Below are 21,265 nucleotides of genomic sequence, written 5' to 3' on the forward strand. Positions count from 1 at the left end.
ATGCTAGTGTTAAAGCTCCCGTAAACGTCTTTCTGTTACTATTATACCTCTTTACAACGGTCAACAGGACTACGAGAGCTTGCGGTTGAGATGCCTAAACATTCAGTCCGGTGTTTAACTTCCGTGCGGCACCAACCATTTCACCCGAAATGGCTTTTTGTGGCTTTACACCTTAGATATACATCCAAACCGCAGTATATTGGGCAATACGTTTTATGCGGCTTTTATTTCTTTTTTTATTTCTTTTTCTTTTTTTTTTTTTTCTTTTGTTTTCTCCTTGTTGGTCACTTGCTTTTGCTCCATCTTGAGATTCCACCACAGTTTTTCCTTCTTCATCCATCAACTATTCTACTCCATACACTCCATTTTGGAACGGTGTACACATCTCATTGCTATCTAGGTCTACTACTCTTACACGATATCCATCGTCTCACCCCAGGGCTGACCACTTTCGTAACTTTTTTATCCGCGGTTATTGTCCCCCCCCCCACACACACACACATACACACATACACACATATACATACAATATTTAATCCACAACAATGCCTTACTCCACAGGTAGAGGTGGTGCTGGTAACATACATCACTCACACGAGAAAACCTCGGAACTGAACACAAACTCGAACGAGCTTCGAGACCATATACTGCCGAACCTCAGCAATACACCATCAAACGGTGAAGGCGAGCAGAGACCAACATACTATTCTACTGGGAGAGGAGGAGCAGGTAATATCAAGAGATCGGACCAGCAGATGTCATCTCCCAAGTTGGCGCCAGTGGGATCGGGAACTCCGCGTCTAACGACCCCGAAGGTGACGACAGGTCGTGGTGGGTTTGGAAATATGGTTGACAACAAAGATCCTGAGTTGACGAGAAAGTTACAAGATGTTGATGATAACGACGGTCTCACTAAGGTCAAGAGCCTCGATTTGCAAGCTACTAATTCCAGAGGCTTTAGTGTGGGTCGTGGTGGATTTGGTAATGTCATTCTGAACTCAAGAAGTAGGTCGTCGTCGGAGCATGAGCAAGGCGTTCCTGCGCTATACAGTGTTTCGTCGCATGGTGCCAAGAAGAATAAGAAGAAGGGAGGATTTTTGGAAAAGATTAAAGAGATTTTCGCTTGAAAAGATAGATGGTATAGAATATTGCATTTCAAAGTTTGTTTATTAATGATTATGATGACGATATATTTCCTCGCAGATGATGTATGTATTTACTTTAGAGAGACAACAAGTAACCTCTCACTTTATCTAATGCTCTGTATCTATGACTTATAGTGTTTTTAACTGATTTGTCCATCTCTGCATATGTCTGATCAAACCCAGTTGGTTGAAATACGGAATCCCATCCAAAATCAGTTGGCCCTCTGCTGTCAACGATTGTGCCTTCAGTTCTTCCTTGAAAAATCTTGACTTCTTTACCAGGTCCTTCACAATACCCAAATGTGCAAATTGCATTGGCGCCTTTGTCTTCAAATCCAGCCAACATCTTCACCAACCCTTGCAATCCAATCAGTTTCACAAACCACTTGATGTAAGGGCCAGGTAAGTCGTTGTATGCGTTGAACCCTAAACAAGTATCTTCAACAAGTACCGGTCCGTTGATTTGTTGGGCGGCTGATTGCGCTTTGTGGATTGTGACCTCTTCAATGGTGCCTTGAACTTCATCCAAGTCGATAGACTTGTTTGTGATGTGGAATTTTCCAACTTTGTTGGAATCTTGCGAGGAAGTAGATAAGATCGCAAGAACTTCCTTGAGCTTGTTGGAGTTTCCTGTGACGAATGTGATGGTTGACATGGCTGATTGTGGTGTATCTGTAAAAGTTGCAAAATCTATGACACTACTTGGCAACAGAGTGAACTTATGTTTTATTTTTTTTTTTTTTCTTCTTCTTCAATGAGTCAAAGGAAATTGATCTCCTTAGAATGGACAAACTAATAGATCGGATATCTCTTGCTAAGGCATTGCTTAAGAAAGCTGAGGATTCTATTTCGTTCTTAAAGAAAAAAAGAAAAAAGAAAAAGACTTTTTAACCGGGAAATTGTCAAGGAGGAAATAGAATCGATATGTTGCTTTAAACTTTCCACAACCAGAAACCGTCTGCTTCAGAGCAGATGCGACCACGACTGTAGTAGCACACAAACAAGCACATCGTTACTGCTATACATGACTCAAGAAGTGAAGCATCGTATGCTCGTTGTAGTGTGTCCATTTCTTTCCTCTATATACAAGTATTATCCTCTCTACTTACCCAATCTCTTTCTCAACGCACGTTGTGCCTTTCTTCTCTTCTTGTACTTGTGCTTCTTCATCTTCAACCTCCTCTTACGTAAAACAGAGTCAGCATACATTTCGTTGTTGTTCTCTCCTGCATCAACAATCTCAAACTTGATTTCATCGCCCACTATTTCAACTTCAATGGCAATACTTAAATCCTTATTAGCAGGGGGATTTGACAAAGGCAAGGATGTAATATTCGGCAACTTCAATGCGACTTCATTAGCTGTGGGGACCAAGTTTGGTGTTTGCAAAATGGTTGATGGACTTGATGATGATGATGATGATGACGATGAAAATGAAAGTGGTGAAAGTGATGATAGTATTGGTGATCTCGGTGGAATATACAGCGAGGCAAATCTAGTCGCCGTCTGGTTCATGCCTCTAAAGGACGTTCTCGCGAGCGATCTAAACATAATGGATGGAGAGCCTCAGAGTATCCAGTGCCAGATTTGTCTCTTTAAATTGAACTGGAAAATTTTGATCGCAGTTTGTGGGAAAAAAATTGAGTTGTGATTCTCGCTACCAAATGAAATTACAAACAAAATCTACTCCGGTAATCTGCTCTATCTTGTCTATTCCTTATAAATCTAATTCTATATTCATTGAAATATCCTCGCTGCACTCAATGACAAACCCCTTCTCTCCAACAATTCGATTCGAGGAGCTTATCTGACCCGGCATTTGCGTTACCCAATTTTTGACATCATACCGCAACCCAAAACTATTCAACGTGACAGCCTTTCCTCCGAGAGGTAGAAGCCCACACAATGGCGGTGACGATGTATTTTTGCAGAAGATGGCTCGGTTTGGATAAGTGATGAAATTGACGCCCTTGTACAACAAGAAAATTATATCATCATTGGTTATGAAAAACATATGCAAATTTGGTTGTTGTTGACGGAGAATGTAAAGCTGGTTTATTGATTGTATAGTTTGATCAAATCTTCCCCCAATCACAGATAATGCGTAAATGTAAATTTCTATCGTGCTTTCACCTCCCATCTCATTCTCCCATAGTGACTTTAACCCATCGTCGTCATCTACTTCTGGCCACGATTTACCCTGCTCTGAAAGCAAAAAGTGTATTTGTATGCATCGAACAGATTTCTGAAAGTCATTACTATACTGCCCGTATTGCGGTATTATCTTGACCCCATTTGATTGGTAAAACTTTCTGACATCGTCTCTTAGCGAATCAAAGTCTCCTGTGATATAATTTGGCAAATACTCGCCCCGCTCTTGGTCATTGGAAAAATAATCATGTAGTCTATTAGCGCCCCCATCTGCGCATACTACCAATCCACAATGGATCCAAATATCTTTGAGATTGATTTTGAACGGTTGGTTTGATATGAGAAGAACATTGTGTTTTCGATCACTTTCTTTCTCCGATGTGAGAAATGCAAATGGCTCAATTGTGTGATTCTTCCCCAGCGGAGGGTCAACAACCACAGTATCTGGCCTTTCAAACACCTCTCCTTCACTCGACATGGTGTTTTTGCTACGGAAATCGGGTGTGTGTCGAAAAATTGACAGTGCCAAAGTGCGGACAATAGAAAAAAAAAAAATAAAAAATAAAAAAACTGACAACATCCAAATAGTGCAACAAGATTCACTGCCCAATCAATATCCACTCTATTGTCTCTAAGTTAGCAATATGAGTGTCCCTGCTCCAAGTTCTGCAGACACGATATCGGCGCCACACACTTCTGCGTCTAGGCCTTCAACGCAAAACCAGTCGTCACAACCACAGCAAGCACAGCAAGCACAACCACAAGCTCCACAACAGCCGACCTCTCAGGAAAAGAAGGAGGCGATAGTACCTCGTGATGTACGATTGCTCCATTTAATATTTGCCACTCAAGGAATACAGAACTATCAAGACCACGTGCCGCTACAATTGATGGATTTTGCTCACAGATACACCAAGTCCATTTTGAAGGATGCACTTGTATACAACGACCATGCCAAACCAGCTAGCTCGAATGTGAATTCAAACGCCAACGCAACGGTTAATACAGATGACATTAGACTTGCCATTGCCGCGAGGGGAAATTACCAATTCAAGCCGGTGCCGCCAAAGGAACTAATGTTGGAGTTGGCACAAGAGAGAAATTCCAAGCCCTTGCCTCCAGTGATACCGAAGTGGGGGTTAAATTTGCCTCCTGAAAAGTATTGTTTGACGGCAAAGGATTGGGAGAGTGTCTATGACGAGCCTGAAGGTGATGAAATAGGCGGGCAGAAGAAAAAGTCTAAACCCAATTAGTAAAGGAGGGTGGTGGGGGGGGTAATATGTCCTATACAGTCATGTAGTTTGTAAATCAATTGTAACAATATAGTTTATTAAGGATTACACATACCGAGGAGTCAATGTAGAGGTATTAAGAAGACCATTCTTAGAAACCGCTGCAACTTGAGCTTGGCAGCAAAGTATAGGACACAGCCAAGTTCACCACAGATTTTCAACAAACCAAAGAGAAGAAAAAAAAAAAATAAAAAAAAAAAAAACAGAACTACGAGAATACAACCAACGTGTCCTGTCCTGTAACTTTTAACTCCAACAGCCACCAATACAATGCTACCTCCGTCGTTAGGATCGATTCCAGAGGTTAAAGAGGAGTACCCGGGTGCATGCCTTACTGAACGTACCGCCAGGCTACTTCAGTTCATTGAGTTGGGACCTCCTGATTTATGTAATATTTACAAGCACTCAGTCAATGCCAAAAGGGAGAGTGGGGAAATTGGCACTTTCCTATATTTCGTTGGAGTTGATACTTCCTCAGTAGCGTCAATTGCTGCACACTTGCAGAGCTTGGCCAATTTAATGACGTCAAAGGCGCAATACTGGTTTGGAGAAAAGAAACATTGGAAAGTTCCTCAATTGACGTATTGTACCTTCAACGCCTTCAGTAAGTTGGATGTAAGAGTCACTGTTCATATCCCGGGAAAGTTTGGAATACAAATTTTAAATCAAGATGGTAAGATGATTCAGGACAATTTGAATGAAAAGCAATTGGACAAGGTGTGGATCGAAACATTTGTCACCTCTGTTACTAGAGCTGTATTAGAAAGTGAAGACAATGAAGATGCCAATAAGTTGGGCGGGGTTGTTGAAATTAGAAAGATTAATCCGTTCAATAATGGAGTTGCCTCAAAAGAGTTGTTGAATAACTATTTCACCGGGTTTGAGCAATTGTTTTTCCAAGGTACCAAGTTGGGATGTAATGTTGATTTCCCACAACCAACCGCTGTAAACAACTACCTTGTTGATGGGTTCTTGAAGGTGGTTGAGTTGACCCAAAGCTATAGTCAGGGTATGGAGATTTTGCAAAGATTGTATAAAACTGAGCCTGGTTTGATTTCAATCATTGCTAAACTCCAATTGTTGAAGCAAGATGAGATTGAAGCAGTAAAGACAATGTACAAGGGGATCCAAAAGAACAAAAGGGACGCAAACACGTTGGTATTGCAAGCCGAGTACTGTTTAGATAAGAAGAAGCCTGAATTGGCATTAGAATTGGCAAAACAAGCAGTCAAGTCTTCTCCTTCCGATTACTTTACTTGGTCAGTCTTGGTGAAGTGCTATACTAAATTGGGTGATTTTGAAAATGCGCTTCTAACTTTGAATTCGTGTCCAATGAACTCTCACAAGGAGAGGTATCAGTTGAAGAGGGTTGTGCCAATCAAGACTCATGATGAATTGCATTTGCCATCACCGTTGGATGTCACATTGGATGAAGTTTCCAATTTGCAAAGCAATGATATCAGCTATGAACATAGAAACTTGGATCCGCAATTGGCCAACTTACCAGCAGCGAACTTGAAATCGACATACGCCAAAGCCTATGACTTGTTAACAGAGATTGTGGCCAAAACTGGATGGGAACAGTTGTTGAAATATCGTGCCAAGGTATTTGTTATGGAAGAGGAATACAAGAAAGACAAGAAAACAACTGCCAATGGCCACCTTCGCAAAGCTTCAACCCAATCATCGGTCAATGTCAATGTCAATGTCAATGACGCTAGTACCACCGCGACGCCTTCAGTTGTCGAGAGTGATGTCGAATCGACTGTGGCCGTCAAGTCTCCAACACAAAAGCCACTTGATGCAGCAGCATCAGTGGCACCAGAAGCACCAACTGTGGAAGACGAAACGAACTACGATGAAGAGTTTAAGAAAAAGAGATTATGTGAAAGGTGGTTGGACAATTTGTTTATGCTTTTGTATGAGGATTTGAGAGCTTTTACCATGTGGCAAACGGAGTCCTTGCATTTCCAAGCACAACAAATGGAGTACAAAAAGACCACTTTGGAGTGGGAAATACTTGGTCTGATAGCATACAGGTTGAAGCATTTTAAAGAAGGAGCTGTTGCCTTTTCAAATGCTTTAAGTGGGCGTTTTTCCGCCAAATCCCAACGTGAAATGTTGAAATACTACTTGAAGGAACACTCGAGGCTTATAACTAAAAACACCTCGTCGTTTAACAGTAATCCAAACTTTATTCAAAACTATTCCAAAATGATGAACCAGTTGAGCGAAAAGATTTTGGAGAGTATAGTTCGATTATTGGTATGGAACCATCGATGGTATTCTGACTTTTCCCCATTTTTGCTATTGGCGTTGAGTGATTTGGTTGCATGGGAAGGTTCAGTCAAGATTGAAAGTTCTGTGAAGGCTTTGTACAGTGAAGTCAAATTACCTGGTAGTGGAAGTAAAGATGGTGCTGTTAAAGACCAAAAAGAGGATCGTTTTAGCAACCACGGAGTAATTGAGATGATGAAGGATTTGAATGATGATTACATTAAATTGTACAATCTAAATAACGCTGATGAGTAAACTTCATTTAGGTAAACCATGTTCAAAAGCAGTGTAGTTGTAACAACAATATACCATTATGAAGGGGAAAAAATGCGTCTCGCTTTATGAAAAGTCCGAGATCACGAGACATGCTGCAATAATTTTTATTTTTCAATTTTTTTTTTTCAAATTTCTCAATTCAAATTAACCATCATACCTATAACCTGTCCAGAACACTTTCTTTCTTTTCTGAAACTACTAATCTAAACTTTCTTCCTGGTGCTTTTTCAAAACTTCATTAACCCACTACAAATCCACAATGTCCTCCGCAATGAATAGGTTATCCATGTTCCAGTCGCATTTGGAAAAAGTACACAAGGACAAAATCATCCCAAGTTTCCCACAACCTCCACACAATGGCAGATTTGTGTACTCGCCGATGGAGTTCTACAAGATAAATCCTATTGTGAGAAGGTAGATCAAAGAGACAAGAGAGCAAGTGTGTCTCACAAAGAGAAGATATCGTGCTGTTTGTGGTCCTAAAGTCGTCATCTCATTATCGTTTACAGCTAGTGCAATCAAAACCCATTACGTCGTTTCTTTATCCAATTATATACAAAGAGTGTTTGTTAGTTTTTGCAAGTGGCAGGGACAGAGTCTAGTGGTTCAACATTTCATCTCTTTGATTTAGTTACCCTTCTCCAACTCTGAGTCATCTACTTTTCCACTATCTTTCTCCTCATCGAATCCCTGTTTTGCCAAGTTTCTCAATTCCTTTCTCGACTGTTCCAATCTCTCCTTCCTAGCTTGAATGATGGCATCTCTTCTCTCCAACTCCTCTATCCACAATTTCTCCCTTTGTTTAGCCTTCTCCCTCAACATATCCTCCTTGGACTTCTTCTGCTCATGCGTAGCAACGCCAAAAGTCATACCTCCAACCACCAATGCAATCAATGTCGCAAACTGGAACCCAATTCTGTACCGGAAATATCGTTGTGTTTTGATCTTTTCGCCTCGTTTCATTGACCTTGCTGCTAATATCACTGCGCCTGCCGTGAGGATGGACCCGATGGGGACAAGTGGTTGCTCTTTGGCCTTGTCTGCTAATTTTCTCAAGAAATTTGGCTCGCTATTAAAAATGTTAGTATGTGATTGTTCATAGATGGGTTCTTGTGGGAGCAGATGGAGCATGTGCACCTATCAAACGTACTCTTCATCGCCAAAGTTCACGGATGATGGAAGTCCTGCCGTCATTTCGTATTTCTTAGGGGTATAGGTGAAGTGGACAAGTCGGTGACGATAGTGTGCTCCGTGGCGTGTGATCTTTTGCGGTGCTAGGTCGAGAAAATTGGTTCTCTTTGATTTTTTTTTGCTGTTTGATTTTGTATTGTGACAGTAAAATCCAGACCGGCATCTCCACCACCAGAGAACACAAAAAATACGTTGTACCAATGGTCCCCAGGCATTGCTAGTTTCTACATGGCATTGCAAAAGTTGAGAATACCTTAATGTCAAATATATTGCACCTTTTTATCTATCTACTCCTCTAAAATAAACTTTTTGAATTCAGAATAAGCCTTATCCAAATCGTCATTGACAATCACCAAATCATGAGCACCCGTCTTTGCATATGCAAGCTCGCCTTCAGCGGCAGCAATCCTCTTTTCCAAACTCTCTTTGCTTTCAGTGCCTCTGCCTTCCAATCGGCTTCTCAACTCTTCAATGGAAGGTGGGCTGATGAATAGATATCTTGCATTTAAATCAGTTTGTTTAACTGACTTGACACCTTGCATATCAATATCCAACAAACAAATCTTGCCCAGGTCAGCAACATCCTTGACTGCTTTGATGGTGGTTCCGTAGTAGTTTCCAGAAAACTGTGCCCATTCAATAAACTTGCTCTCATCGATTAGTTTCTTGAATTCGTCGACAGTGCTGAAGTGGTAATCCTTACCGTCAACTTCCCCTTCTCTTGGTTTTCTTGTAGTGTTTGAAACGGAAAACCCAAACTTGTTTGGATACTCAGCAAACAACTTTTTTAGTAAAGTTGATTTACCAGTCCCTGAAGGACCAGAAATGACAATTGGTCTAGTTGTAGTAGATGATGATGATGATGATGATGATGACGAGGAAGAGGACATTGTAGCTTGAGTGTTCCAAGAACGCTTGGGTATGCAACTATTTAATGGACGTTTGAGCGATGTGAGTACAGCAATGGCTGATCTATTTCGTATAAACATCTTTAAATGGATTTCAAAAATCCAAAAACAAAAAAAGAAAAAAAAAAAAAAAAAAAAGAAAAAAAAAAATTACGGGGATGGATGGGTCCACAGTTTGTTTGTTTTGTGACGCGATTGGACTACACAATTCACACCCATAAAGAACTCAATAGTCTCCGATAATACCATGTAGGTTGATATTCCTGGACCCGACGCTGATGTAGAAGTAAAAAACTGACAGCATATATTCATTTGTAACATTACCCTCTTGTATACAAAGCTGCTGTGAAGATTGAACCCATGCGTTCAGTAAGCGTGAATTTCCTTNAAAAAAAAAAAAAAAAAAAAAAAAAAAAAAAAAAAAAAAAAAGAAAAAAAAAAATTACGTGGATGGATGTGTCCACAGTTTGTTTGTTTTGTGACGCGATTGGACTACACAATTCACACCCATAAAGAACTCAATAGTCTCCGATAATACCATGTAGGTTGATATTCCTGGACCCGACGCTGATGTAGAAGTAAAAAACTGACAGCATATATTCATTTGTAACATTACCCTCTTGTATACAAAGCTGCTGTGAAGATTGAACCCATGCGTTCAGTAAGCGTGAATTTCCTTCCAACTGTTGTTGAAGGCATCTCGTTGTTTGCTTAGCTGAAGTTTGCTCAACTGGTGAAAACAAAAATGAAATAGACGTCAAGGAAGCTATTACATAGGTCGAAACAATTGAATTCAAGTTGGTACTTTTTTTTTTGCAAAATTTCTCAAGCAATAATCTTCAATATTTCAAGTACTACTTAGACTTGTGTTCTCTTTGAACACTTCTTATGAACACACAGAAACCTACTCCCCCCCCCTCAAAAGCAGTCAAAAGCTTTTGAATCGGTTTTGAATTAAACTAGTACCCACTGCTGATACAAACTCATCAATACCCAAGGCTAGTTTTTGCACCCACAAATAAAAGTCGTGTGCTTTTACAAAACAGCAGAAAAATTTACTTCCTTTTGAAGTCAATCAAAAGCTTTTTTTTTTTTTTTAACCAACCACCGAAAGTAGTACTCTGTTTGGCTGTCAACTACCAATACATTCAAAGAATGCCATCACACGAACATGAGATCCAGCAAGTTGAAAACGCATTGACGACAATGTACTCCAATGCGTCACGAGAGGAGAAGGCCACAGCTACTCATTTCTTGGAAAACTTTCAGAAATCAAGCGATGCATGGCAAATCACCCATGAAATCTTGAGTAATAAGAATAACGGCTCAAACATACAGTTGCAACTCTTTGCGGCACAGACGCTAAGATCTAAGATCATTTATGACTTGTCGTCACAAATCCAACCCGAGAATTATCCCGCTTTGAAGGAATCTGTGTTGAGTTTGATCAAGTTGTACAATGGGAATGGTGAAAAATTAATTCGTACTCAACTATCAATTGCATTAGCTCAGTTGGCATTACAGTATTTGACTTGGGGTGATGCCATGAGTGAAATAGTGGCAAATTTCACCCTGTCTAGTGATTTAACATTGGTTTTGTTGGAGTTTTTAAAAGTATTGCCCGAAGAGCTTTCTGATGTGAAAAAGTCGCATTTGAGTGACGAAGAATATAACAAGAGATCATCGGAGTTGATTACAGATCAAGTTGAATCGGTTGTGTTGACGTTGAAAAACCTTGCCGAGAGCAACTCTAATAACGACCCAGTATTGAACGCAGCCATTTTGGATGCTTTAAACAGTTGGATTACCGAGTGCCCTATTGACAAGATTTTATCTGTTCATTCCTTGACGTCGTTAGTGTTTCAAAGTTTGTCCAATGATGCCACATTTGACAAGGCCATCGATTGCTTAGTCACTATTATTCGAGAAACCCGTGATATTGACAACCACGAGATCATTGATGCATTGTATCAACAAATTTTACAATTGAACAAATTTATGCATGAGAACCCAGATAGTTTGGAAGAATCGGAAAAAGTCGATGGATTGACCAGATTATATGTTGAGTGCGGAGAGTCCTGGAGCGCATTGATTGCGAGAAACCCACAACATTTCAAACCATTGGTTGAAATTTTATTGAATTGTTGTAAATACGACGACGATTTGGATATAGTCAAGTATACCTTCCAGTTCTGGTTCTTGTTGAAGCAGTTGATTGTTTTACCAAAATTTCAAGAAGCGCGCCAGATATTGAGCGATTGTTATCTTGAACTTATATCAGTCATAATCAAACATTTAACTTACCCAATTGCGGCCAATGATGACAACCTTTTCAACGGGGACAAAGAACAAGAGGACAAGTTCAAAGAGTTCCGATATGAAATGGGAGATGTATTGAAGGATTGCTGTGCTGTAGTTGGTGCTTCACGAGCATTGCAAATCCCTTTCAGCCAAATACAAACCATCTTGTCCAATTCACAGGGCCATTGGCAATACCTTGAGGCTCCTTTGTTTTCGATGAGAACAATGGCGAAGGAAGTGCCCACTAAGGAAAAGACTATACTTCCAACAATCATGTCACTTTTGGTACAACTACCGGAACATCCCAAGATTAGATACGCTGCAACATTGGTTTTGGGTAGGTACACTGCATGGACGGCTAAAAACCCCGAGTTTTTGGAACCGCAATTGAATTACATCACCAAAGGATTTGAAGGGGCCAACAACAATGAGATATTTATGGCCACGTCTCATGCGCTTATGTATTTTTGTCAAGATTGTTCGGAGTTGTTGGTCAACTATCTTGAACAGTTGTACTTGTTGTATGGACAAGTGAAGGATAAAATTGATCTTGAGTCGAATTACGAGTTGACTGATGGTATTGCCCACGTTGTTGCCAAAGTCCCCGAAGACAACTTGTACAAGATTTCGGATATGTTTTTGGAGCCTTCTTTGCAAAAAGTTGCAGAATTGAACTTGGGTGGCGATTCTGATGAGGCGAATACTCAAATCACAGATCAGTTGGAGATTGTGATTATCTTTCTACAAGTTTTGAAAGTGGATGAGTTTGACAAGCCAAGTCATCCAGTTGCCTCCTTGTTTATTGAAAAGATCTGGCCATTGCTAACTTCCATCTTAGAGAAAAGAGCCTCGGTATTGAAAGTTAGTGAGAAATGCATGAAGTTGGTGAAAGTGGCAATTGAGTCTTTTAGTTCGTATCTTAATTCCGTGTTGCCTCAAATTGCCAAAATACTACACCAAGGCTACAAGCAAACTCAACTTGGTTGTTATTTGTGGGTCTCGGGTGTTGTGATTAGAGTATTTGGTGATGATGAATTTTCGTCACAAGAAATCACATCAGCTGCTTATAATTTTGGACTTGAACAATGCCAATCGTTTTTTGAACAGTTTTTCAATAAAAATGAAGGCCAAATCAAACAAATTCCCGATGTTATCGAAGACTTTTTCCGTATGTTGAATGACTTGTTGATGTTTTTCCCATTTAGGTTGATCCCCACATTGGATCTCCTTGATTCGATAATTAAAACTGCGAAAATTACATTGACGGTTGTTAATGAGTACAACCCCATCATTTCCTGCATCCATTTCCTTATTGACTTGATATCTTGGGGATTGCCACATCCACCTATTTCGTTGTTTGAAAGTAGGGATACTACACCCTTGAGGGAATGTATTAAACAGTTCATAACTGTCAACAATCATGGTGGCGAATTGATAAAGGTTGTGTTAGATGGACTTATCTTCAAATTCCACATTGATGTTCAACAAGATGCAAGTGATTTGCTTTTGAAAATATTGGTTGTGACGCCATCTGTCGATTTAGCAGTCAATTGGCTACGTGAGGTTGTGTCGAGTTTGCCTGACGTGCAAAGCAATGAAGTAAATCGGTTGATTGAGACGGTGTCGGTGGCTATACCAAATAAGGATAACAGAAGAGTACGGAGTGCATTGAGGGATTTCATTAGTTGGTACTCTCGAAAGAACGTGACTCCTCGATCTGAGATATAATGAGTACGTTGGGGGGGGGGAGAGAGTTCCCCAAATGCAATACCTCAGTATGTAGATAGAGAGAGATAAGGAAACACAAATAGCTATAAATTGCATATCATTTTTCATGCCAAGTTAAAAATAAATGCAAGGAAAAAAAAAAACTGCCCTCCACTACGCGGATAAACTATCGTCGTCAATCGCGCAGCTCTTTTAAAATCAGAGCAACAGCAAGTGTGCCAACCGGAACTAACTAATATGCTTGATGCGGGCGTCGGTTCCATTAATTTGTATTTGGGGTTTGTTTTGTTTTGTTGTGAACTTTGATTGGTTGTGGGTTCTGTGGTCTTTTGTGTACTTGCACAACTGTTACACAAAGAAACGCCAAACACTCTGCGTTCTTTTGTTTATGGTTTGATCGTGTTCACTTCACAGCTACTTTTGGTCTTGTGCATTTATTGATTGACTTGGAGGTTGGGGACGCAAGTGGTGAGTCGTGAACTAACTACTATCCCAGCGAGGGCTCGTCTATTTTGCATTGTATACCAAATGAGATACTACCAGTGGCCAAGTTTGTTTACACACTGAAAACTGAAGAGAATACTTTATTCTCACAGTGAGCAACATCTGCTCCAGTAGTAAGGGAGTCGGAAAAGAAATAAGAGAGGGAGATGGCAATTAGGATTAGTATAGCGTAAAGTGAAACTTGAGACACCAGTCTCTTTTAGGAAAGTTCTTTACTGCATTTCGCCAGATCTAGAACCAGCATTGAAGCAGATCAAGCGAGGTGGCTGTGATAATTCACAAGTTGGTATTGCATAGTACACGAAACGCCATGGCAAATATAGAGGCAGAAACAATAGAGTCTGTGTATGGGTGAGACAAAGCGGTCAGATGCTGCTCTCAATCCCAACACAATGAGCCACGAAAACTTCCTGGCATTCCGCTCTGTGACGGAAGCGAGAAATGGAGTAATTTCGCACGATATTTGTACAGTAAAATAAAGAGCTGAGGGCGGGTTACGAGTGTTATTCACAAACAAAGTAATTGCAATTTTTGGGTGGATACTTGCGTAGCTCTCAGTACAGCAGTGTAACTTTCAGTCACGCATCCATCAACACAATTATTTTTCTGTCAAAAAGTCGTTAAATTTTGTGTCATCTGATGTGCTTCTAGTTCTTGGAATTGACTTTCCCTTTTTTATTATTATTATTTTTTTTTTTTGGGAACTCGGCAGCTGGACCCTTGGTGGGCAGAAGAAGTGTAAATAGAGTCAACAATCTGTCTGCATGAGCAAGCAAAGCATAGTAATGTGGGGGAGGGGGGGGGGTATGGCGCTGATGTGACTCTTACTGCCTCTCCTAGCAATACCTAATACACAGCTATGAACTGTTTACACTTTGTTTGGAGTTGGTGGGTGACACAAAATTAGAATCTGCTTATTTTCTTTTTTTTTTTTTTATTTTTTTTTTTTCGTGTCGCGTAGTTATGACAACACAATTTGTGACACAATAAACCAAGAAACATAAACATAGAGAGACAAACCATGAATACACGATGAACCTATTCTTCTACAACTGATGCCAATCATTGCACAAACTTGAGTAGTCGCCTGAGGTTTATTTACAGTACAACCACTGAATCTCTATCTCCACTGTGTCAATTGAATGACCCCAAACCTGGCAAAAAGAAAAAAAATAATATATAAACCCTTGGTATCCCCATCCAAGTCCTCAATCTTCCTCCTCCTCTTCTTTTCTTCATCAGATCAGATCAATTATCAATCCCAACTACTAGTCTTTCGCTTATTACACTTGTCAAAAAAAAAATGCAATTCTCAATCGTCGCTTTATTCGCCGCCACCGCCGCCATCGTCAACGCTGAAATCACCCAAACCGTTGAATCAACCACCTTGGCCACCATCACCGACTGTGGATCTCACGCTTCATCATGTCCAGCTTCAACCATTGCTGCTCAATCTTCGTCTGCCGGTAACGGAACCGCTCCATCAAACGGTACTGCTCCAGGTGTCTCCACTTTCGAAGCCGGTGCTGCTAAGCAATACGCTGCTGGTGCCGTTGCTTTGGCTGCTGGTGCTTTATTGGCTTTGTAAATGTGATGATTTTTTATTATTGACTAAGAGGAGATAAAGGAAAACTTGTTACAAACTCACCCCACATACACACACTTACATTACATACGCTGGTTTAAATCTCACCCTATTTGGGTTTGCAGGTTTTGAAATAGGATTCATTTTTTTGCACGGAAACTGAGTTTTATTACGTATTTATTTTTTTTCAAAATGGAGGGGTATTTAGGAGTTTTCTTTTATTCTTTTATGGTTTATAGTTGTTACATTTAGAGGTCTTTAGTATTATTATCACAAGGTTGAAAAAAGAAAATAGTCAATGTAGTGCAATCAGTAGCAATAGAAAGCCTCTTCCTGTTAAGTTTAATAAAGAATGGCATAAATTATCAAATATGAAAGTATATATATATATATATATATGTGTGTGTGGATAAAAGAAAAATTTTGGGGGCATATTGGCAAAATAGTAAACTGTAATCAACTTTTATAAACCACGTCGAAACATATCATTCAAACACAATCCAACCATCTGGCAAAAGACTCAACAATCAACAAAACTGAAAAGTAAATAAATCAAAACTTAACCAAAAAGAAGCAAAATGTAAAATCAAAAAATCAAAAAAATGAATAAAAAAAAGTATCAAAATTCCATCTGGTTCATGAAAATAATCAAAAATAATAATAATAATAATAATAATAATAATAATAAAAAACCAGAATGACTGCAATTAAAGCTTGTAAAGCTTCACAGTCTAAGCTCCAACTGGAGGAATAATTTGTCCTGGAGCTTGTGTTGGACCCCCAGCAGAAGCAGCAGCAGCAGCAGCGGAGGCAGCAGCGGAGGCAGGATCAACAGGAACAAACTGAATACCCAAGCTACCCTTCAATTCATGCTCCTTCTTACCAAAGGCACTTTCACTAGACTCCTTCTTGTCAACACTCTTCCCATGCTCCTTTGAAAACTCTTCATGCTCATGAGGTCCCTTTTCGTGCTTCTCTTTACCGTGCTCCTCTCTGTCATGCTCCTCCTTTTCATAATGATTTCTATCAGGAGTAGCTTCATGATTCTCCTTCTCATGGTGCTCCTTTTCATAATGTTCCTTGTAATGACGTTCTCCACCATAGAGATTATCCTTGGCAAAATGGTCCTTATCCTTTTGCTTGAAATGCTTGTCCAAATCATGCAACTCTCTACCTTGAGAAACTTGATCGTGTTCGTAACCAACAACATCACGACGTTTAAGATCATGTTCAACTTCATGGTAGAAATCCTTGTGATGCTCCTTCTCCTTTGAAACATCATCCAACTCATGCACATTCTTACTATAGTCCAACCCGTCATTGTGGTTTTCCTCATGGTGATCAACAGCATGCTTGTCACGTCCCAAAGCAAAATCATCCTCCTTGTGGTGAACTTTTTCATCACGACCCCATTGATCCTCAATACTCTCATGATGATTAGCTTCGTGATGTGCCTTAACATCCTTGTGGAAATCTTCTTCAGAACGTTCCAATTCGTGCCTCTTTCTTCTCTTGTGATCAACTTCATGATAGTAATCAGAATGGTGGTCCTTCTCCTTGAAAAATTCATCCAAGTCATGGAAATCCTTCTCATAGTCAAAATCACCATGATCCTCTTCGTGGTGATTAACCAAGTGCTTATCATGCTCAACACTGTGATCCTCATTTTGATGCTTGTCCTTTTCATGATGCACCGAATCGCCATCAACAGCTTCATGGGAATCATGTTCGTGGTGTTCAGTTACATTCTTGTGAAAATCCTCTTCAAAATGTTCAACTTCATGTCTCTTTCTCATCTTGTGTTCAACTTCACGCACATAATCCTTGTGAAGATCTTTTTCAACTTGAACACCATCTAATTCGTGCAAATTCTTATCATAATGAGTACCATCAGCATCATCATCAATTTGAGAGAGGTCCTTTTCGTGGAAATCTTGAGTCAATTCATGCTCATCCTTGTGGTGGTGATCTTTACCATGTCCTTCATTTTTTTCATGTTCATTCTTTTCGTAAAGATCCTTTTCCAAACCATGCTTATTTTTTTCATGAAGGTCAACTTTATGATGCTCGTCACCTTCATCATATTGTTCATGAAGATCCAATTCATGCAAATCCTTTTCCTTCTTGTGAATTTCCTTCTCATGATGGTCCAATTCTTCCCTCTTTTGCTGGTTGGAAACATCCTCTTCAACTTGGAATTCCTGGTCATGGTTTTCCTTTTGCAATTCCTTGTTGCTCTTTTCATGATGCTCCTCACGCAATTCACCGTTTCTGTTCAAGTCCTGGTGATGGTTCTCCTTGTGGTGATCCTTCTTCAATTCATGGAGATCCTTTTCACGAACGTTACCACCATGTTTGGACTCCTCATGGTAATCCTTTTCAGACTCATGGTGCTTGCTTTCGTAATCGTCTTCTTCGTGATCACCATGATGGCTCTCTTCATGGTGCAACTTCTCAATATCCTTATTCTTTTGTTCGTGATTCTCAATTTCGTGTTCATGAGTAGCATTACGAACCTTTACATAATGATGTTCCTCTTCGTGACCCTTGATGGTCTTGACGTGATTCTTTTCATGGTGATCATGAGGAAACTCTTCATCTGGAAATGGACCTAATGGTTGGATACGTGGGTCTCTGGCCTTACCAAGTACTCCTGGAAATGGCTTATCTTCAACCTTTAATTGCTCAACAACTTGTTGAGCAGTCAATGAACCACTCTTGAGCAAACCAGGAATGAGCTCCAAAACAAACGAAGCCAACCCTTGTCTAACTTCTGGATTGGTCAAAGTAAACTTGGTAACATCAAGAACAAGACCATGGGTCTTTATAGCAAGGATAATCTCATCCCAAGGAATAACATTTGCATTCAACAACTTGATGGTAATATCAGTCAAAGCTCCTCTAACAAGATCATCAGTCAAGGACATCTTAATGATATCATTAATCAAGCCAGAATGCTTCAATTGCAAAAAAACCTTCAACAACAAATCTTCAACTAAATCATGTTTAGATACAACGCTTTGAGCGAAAAATTGGGGTTCCAGCCCTATACGATTGCTCCCTGCAGCAGCCACTACCTTATCGGTGAAAAAGCTTTCATCGGCACAATCAGAGTCATGACACCATTCGGCACTTGAGTCAAAGAAATTGTCTTCAACTTCACGTTTGCCCTTACCAAAGCCTCCAGTTTTCCCATTCTTGCTTCCGTTTCCATTGTTATCGTAAATGTCATCTTCGCAATCTTCGTCATCAGCAACATCTTTTTGGGCTTTGCCACCTTTTTTGAATTTTCCCTTCAATCCACCAAGCTTGTTTTTCATTCCGGCACCACCGCCCATCTTGCCTTTCAAGCTACCGAGTTTATCCTTCATTCCAGCACCACCGCCCATCTTGCCTTTCAAGCCACCGAGTTTGCCCTTCAACTTACCTTTGATATCTTTTTTTCCGCCGTTTTGTTTTCCACTGTTCTTCTCTTCTTCTTTTTCTTTTTCTGCTGCTGCTCCTTCTTCATCATCGCAGTCTTCATCATCAAAGTTGTCTGGCTTGGACTTTTCGGACTTTCCGTTGTTTCCCTTTCCAGATTTACCATTCTTGTTACCACCAAATCCAAAGTATCTAGAATCAACAGAAACATCCAAAGCTTCATCACGTTTTGCCTTATCAGATTTTCCATTGGCCAATTTCTTGTCTTCTGGACAATCTTCATCTTCAACAGGAGCAGTGCTTGGAGTTTCAGTTTCAGATTCAGGACAGTCAACAGTGACGGTGGTGATAATGGCAGCAACAGATGAGCTAGTAGTGGCCTTACTTTTTGAGAATTTGGCCTTCAAGCCACTCAACTTTCCACTTCCGCTTCCACTTCCGACACCATTTCCATTTCCATTTCCACCCTTCTTGAAAATGCTCTTCAACTTTGATTTCAATCCACCTGCCTTACCAGTTGGAGTAGCCAAGACAGTAGTGGTAACAACAGTAGGTGCTTCAATTTCTGGCTCTGCCTCAGAACATTCCTCTTCCTCAGTTGGTTCAGGTTCGGGGGCAGCGGTAGTTGCAGCAAGAGTAGTTTGAGCAACAGAGGTCCTTCCCTTTTTACCGCCCATCATTTTTTTCAATTTACTCAAGTCTCTCACAGCCAAATGAACTTCTTCATTCTTGGAAACTTTCGATGAGCGGTATTTCTTACCAGATCCGTTGCCTCTGTTCCAATCTCTACCACGAGAATCATTGTCACGGTCAAAGTCATCACAGTCTTCATCATTATTCCAATCATGATCCTTGCCTTTACCACTCTTTCTTCCATGATCAGTCTCGTTCTTCCAACCGTGGTTTTTACCAAAGTCACGATTTTTGTCAAGATTTTTTCCATGATCCTTTCCATGATCAAAATCATCATCACAATCTTCAAGACGTCCGTGAACTTTATGAGCACCGCTCAATCTGTCGCTTCCATCAGTTCTACCAGAATGAGAAGAGTCAGATCTGGAACGATCAAAATCACGTTGCTTCAAGTCCTCATCATCAACAACTTCAGCACGATCCCAATCCTTGGATTTGGATTGACCTTTACCATATCCAAACTTGGATCCATTCTTGCTGTTACGAGTTGAGCTCTTGTTCTTGCTGAAACCGTTCTTCTTGTTGCTGGATGATCTGTTGTATCCAGACTTCTTCTTGCCTTGGTCCCAACCTCTGTTATCATATCCATCATCTTCGCAATCCTCGTCATCATATTCAGAATCATTGTCGTTGTCGGAATAATCATCCTCGTCATCCTTTTCCACATCATCATCGTGTTTTCCCTTACCAAACTTGTTCTTCCAGCCACCTTTGCCACCTTTGCCACCTTTACCCTTCTTGAAAAGATCCTTCAATTTATCGAGCTTAATCAAATTGTTCAAATCTTCAATGTCAGCAGTTTCCTCAACACCCCTCTTGGAAATTGGCGCTTGATCGACAATTTTAATCGAAACTGGCTCTTCTTCATGCTCAGCACGAGCATTCTTAATCTGATCCAACATGGACAAGATATCCTTCAAAATGTTAATCTTCTCCATGGTCAAATCCTTGCCAATGCTCAACAACAGCCAAAACATGTCGCCAAACCCACCAGATTTAAACTTGGCGGTAAAAGTAGGATCAGAAGCAACTTCATCAGCCAAGACTTCCGCAAAATTACCCAATCCCAACTCAGATCCATCAACATGGGCACTATCTTCATTATCAGAATCATCTTGAAACTTAGTCCTCAATGCATAATCAGCTTGATGTTCAACACTCCATTCATTTTGGGCTTGATCTTGTTGTTGAGCAGCTGAATTGGCCGACTTGAATGGCATTCTCAATCTCATAGCATTGTGGTGTTTGAAACCAAGTCTATGGCTGCCAGTCTTTTTGGAAGCGTCATTAGCATTGGCAGCATTTTTTTCCGGGGTTTTGATAGCCAACGAGTTGGCAACCGCAGCAACAAGTAACAAGTTGCAAACCTTCATTTGACTCAGAATTACGATGCCGGCTTATTACTGACTTGTGGGGTGCAAGTGAAGAATAGTGAGAGAAGGGTAAATCGACATCATCAGCATCCACAGGGAGACTTTGTCGACCCTTTTATAGACAGGGTGAAAACGTAATTGAAGTTGGTGATGTGATTGTTCAAACCAAACAGTTTCCTTGCACGGACCATTATAGCTTCCAATTGACCAAATGGCTGTCAGTGTTTTGGACTTGGCACTGATGGAACATTCTGGTTAACAAATATGGATCAGTAAGTAAATGGTGGTGGGTTGTTTCATCAGTTGAAGTAAAGATAAGAAAAAAAACAACAAGAAAGTAACCCAGAATTCAATCCATTCATACCAATAATTTCGCCTAATTGACTTCCAAGAAATGCAATTTGTGTCATTGTGATTG

At 40.2% G+C, this 21,265-nt stretch overlaps 10 protein-coding genes across 10 annotated transcripts; 5 read left to right on the forward strand and 5 right to left on the reverse strand. All coding sequences in view use genetic code 12, as the record gives it.

The window, feature by feature from the left end:
• Positions 1–545: 545 nt before the first annotated feature.
• KGF57_003008 (uncharacterized protein) lies at positions 546–1,127 on the forward strand (the record flags this gene model as incomplete). The annotated part of the gene is made up of 1 exon (XM_051752384.1): positions 546–1,127. One exon carries the CDS (start codon positions 546–548, stop codon positions 1,125–1,127), a length of 582 nt encoding a protein of 193 aa, XP_051608445.1.
• Positions 1,128–1,221: 94 nt separating this feature from the next.
• HAM1 (nucleoside triphosphate pyrophosphohydrolase) lies at positions 1,222–1,800 on the reverse strand (the record flags this gene model as incomplete). The annotated part of the gene is made up of 1 exon (XM_051752385.1): positions 1,222–1,800. The coding sequence occupies one exon, from the start codon at positions 1,798–1,800 to the stop codon at positions 1,222–1,224; it is 579 nt and encodes a 192-aa protein (XP_051608446.1).
• A 446-nt stretch (positions 1,801–2,246) lies between these two features.
• On the reverse strand, positions 2,247–3,774 carry KGF57_003010 (thiamine diphosphokinase; the record flags this gene model as incomplete). Its single annotated transcript, XM_051752386.1, has 2 exons — positions 2,247–2,688; positions 2,993–3,774. 2 exons carry the CDS (start codon positions 3,772–3,774, stop codon positions 2,247–2,249), a joined length of 1,224 nt encoding a protein of 407 aa, XP_051608447.1.
• A 166-nt stretch (positions 3,775–3,940) lies between these two features.
• On the forward strand, positions 3,941–4,549 carry KGF57_003011 (chromatin modification protein; the record flags this gene model as incomplete). Its single annotated transcript, XM_051752387.1, has 1 exon — positions 3,941–4,549. The coding sequence occupies one exon, from the start codon at positions 3,941–3,943 to the stop codon at positions 4,547–4,549; it is 609 nt and encodes a 202-aa protein (XP_051608448.1).
• A 309-nt stretch (positions 4,550–4,858) lies between these two features.
• On the forward strand, positions 4,859–7,120 carry BUD7 (exomer complex subunit; the record flags this gene model as incomplete). The annotated part of the gene is made up of 1 exon (XM_051752388.1): positions 4,859–7,120. The coding sequence occupies one exon, from the start codon at positions 4,859–4,861 to the stop codon at positions 7,118–7,120; it is 2,262 nt and encodes a 753-aa protein (XP_051608449.1).
• A 648-nt stretch (positions 7,121–7,768) lies between these two features.
• On the reverse strand, positions 7,769–8,335 carry KGF57_003013 (uncharacterized protein; the record flags this gene model as incomplete). The annotated part of the gene is made up of 2 exons (XM_051752389.1): positions 7,769–8,210; positions 8,292–8,335. The coding sequence occupies 2 exons, from the start codon at positions 8,333–8,335 to the stop codon at positions 7,769–7,771; spliced, it is 486 nt and encodes a 161-aa protein (XP_051608450.1).
• A 284-nt stretch (positions 8,336–8,619) lies between these two features.
• On the reverse strand, positions 8,620–9,321 carry GUK1 (guanylate kinase; the record flags this gene model as incomplete). The annotated part of the gene is made up of 1 exon (XM_051752390.1): positions 8,620–9,321. One exon carries the CDS (start codon positions 9,319–9,321, stop codon positions 8,620–8,622), a length of 702 nt encoding a protein of 233 aa, XP_051608451.1.
• Positions 9,322–10,395: 1,074 nt separating this feature from the next.
• MTR10 (Mtr10p) lies at positions 10,396–13,269 on the forward strand (the record flags this gene model as incomplete). The annotated part of the gene is made up of 1 exon (XM_051752391.1): positions 10,396–13,269. The coding sequence occupies one exon, from the start codon at positions 10,396–10,398 to the stop codon at positions 13,267–13,269; it is 2,874 nt and encodes a 957-aa protein (XP_051608452.1).
• A 1,807-nt stretch (positions 13,270–15,076) lies between these two features.
• On the forward strand, positions 15,077–15,361 carry PGA58 (Pga58p; the record flags this gene model as incomplete). Its single annotated transcript, XM_051752392.1, has 1 exon — positions 15,077–15,361. One exon carries the CDS (start codon positions 15,077–15,079, stop codon positions 15,359–15,361), a length of 285 nt encoding a protein of 94 aa, XP_051608453.1.
• A 728-nt stretch (positions 15,362–16,089) lies between these two features.
• KGF57_003017 (uncharacterized protein) lies at positions 16,090–20,847 on the reverse strand (the record flags this gene model as incomplete). The annotated part of the gene is made up of 1 exon (XM_051752393.1): positions 16,090–20,847. The coding sequence occupies one exon, from the start codon at positions 20,845–20,847 to the stop codon at positions 16,090–16,092; it is 4,758 nt and encodes a 1,585-aa protein (XP_051608454.1).
• Between the last annotated feature and the right edge of the window lie 418 nt (positions 20,848–21,265).

This window comes from Candida theae, assembly GCF_024610275.1.
Source record: "Candida theae strain CBS 12239 chromosome Unknown scaffold2, whole genome shotgun sequence".
In the NCBI taxonomy this organism is placed as follows: Eukaryota; Fungi; Ascomycota; class Pichiomycetes; order Serinales; family Debaryomycetaceae; genus Lodderomyces; species Lodderomyces theae.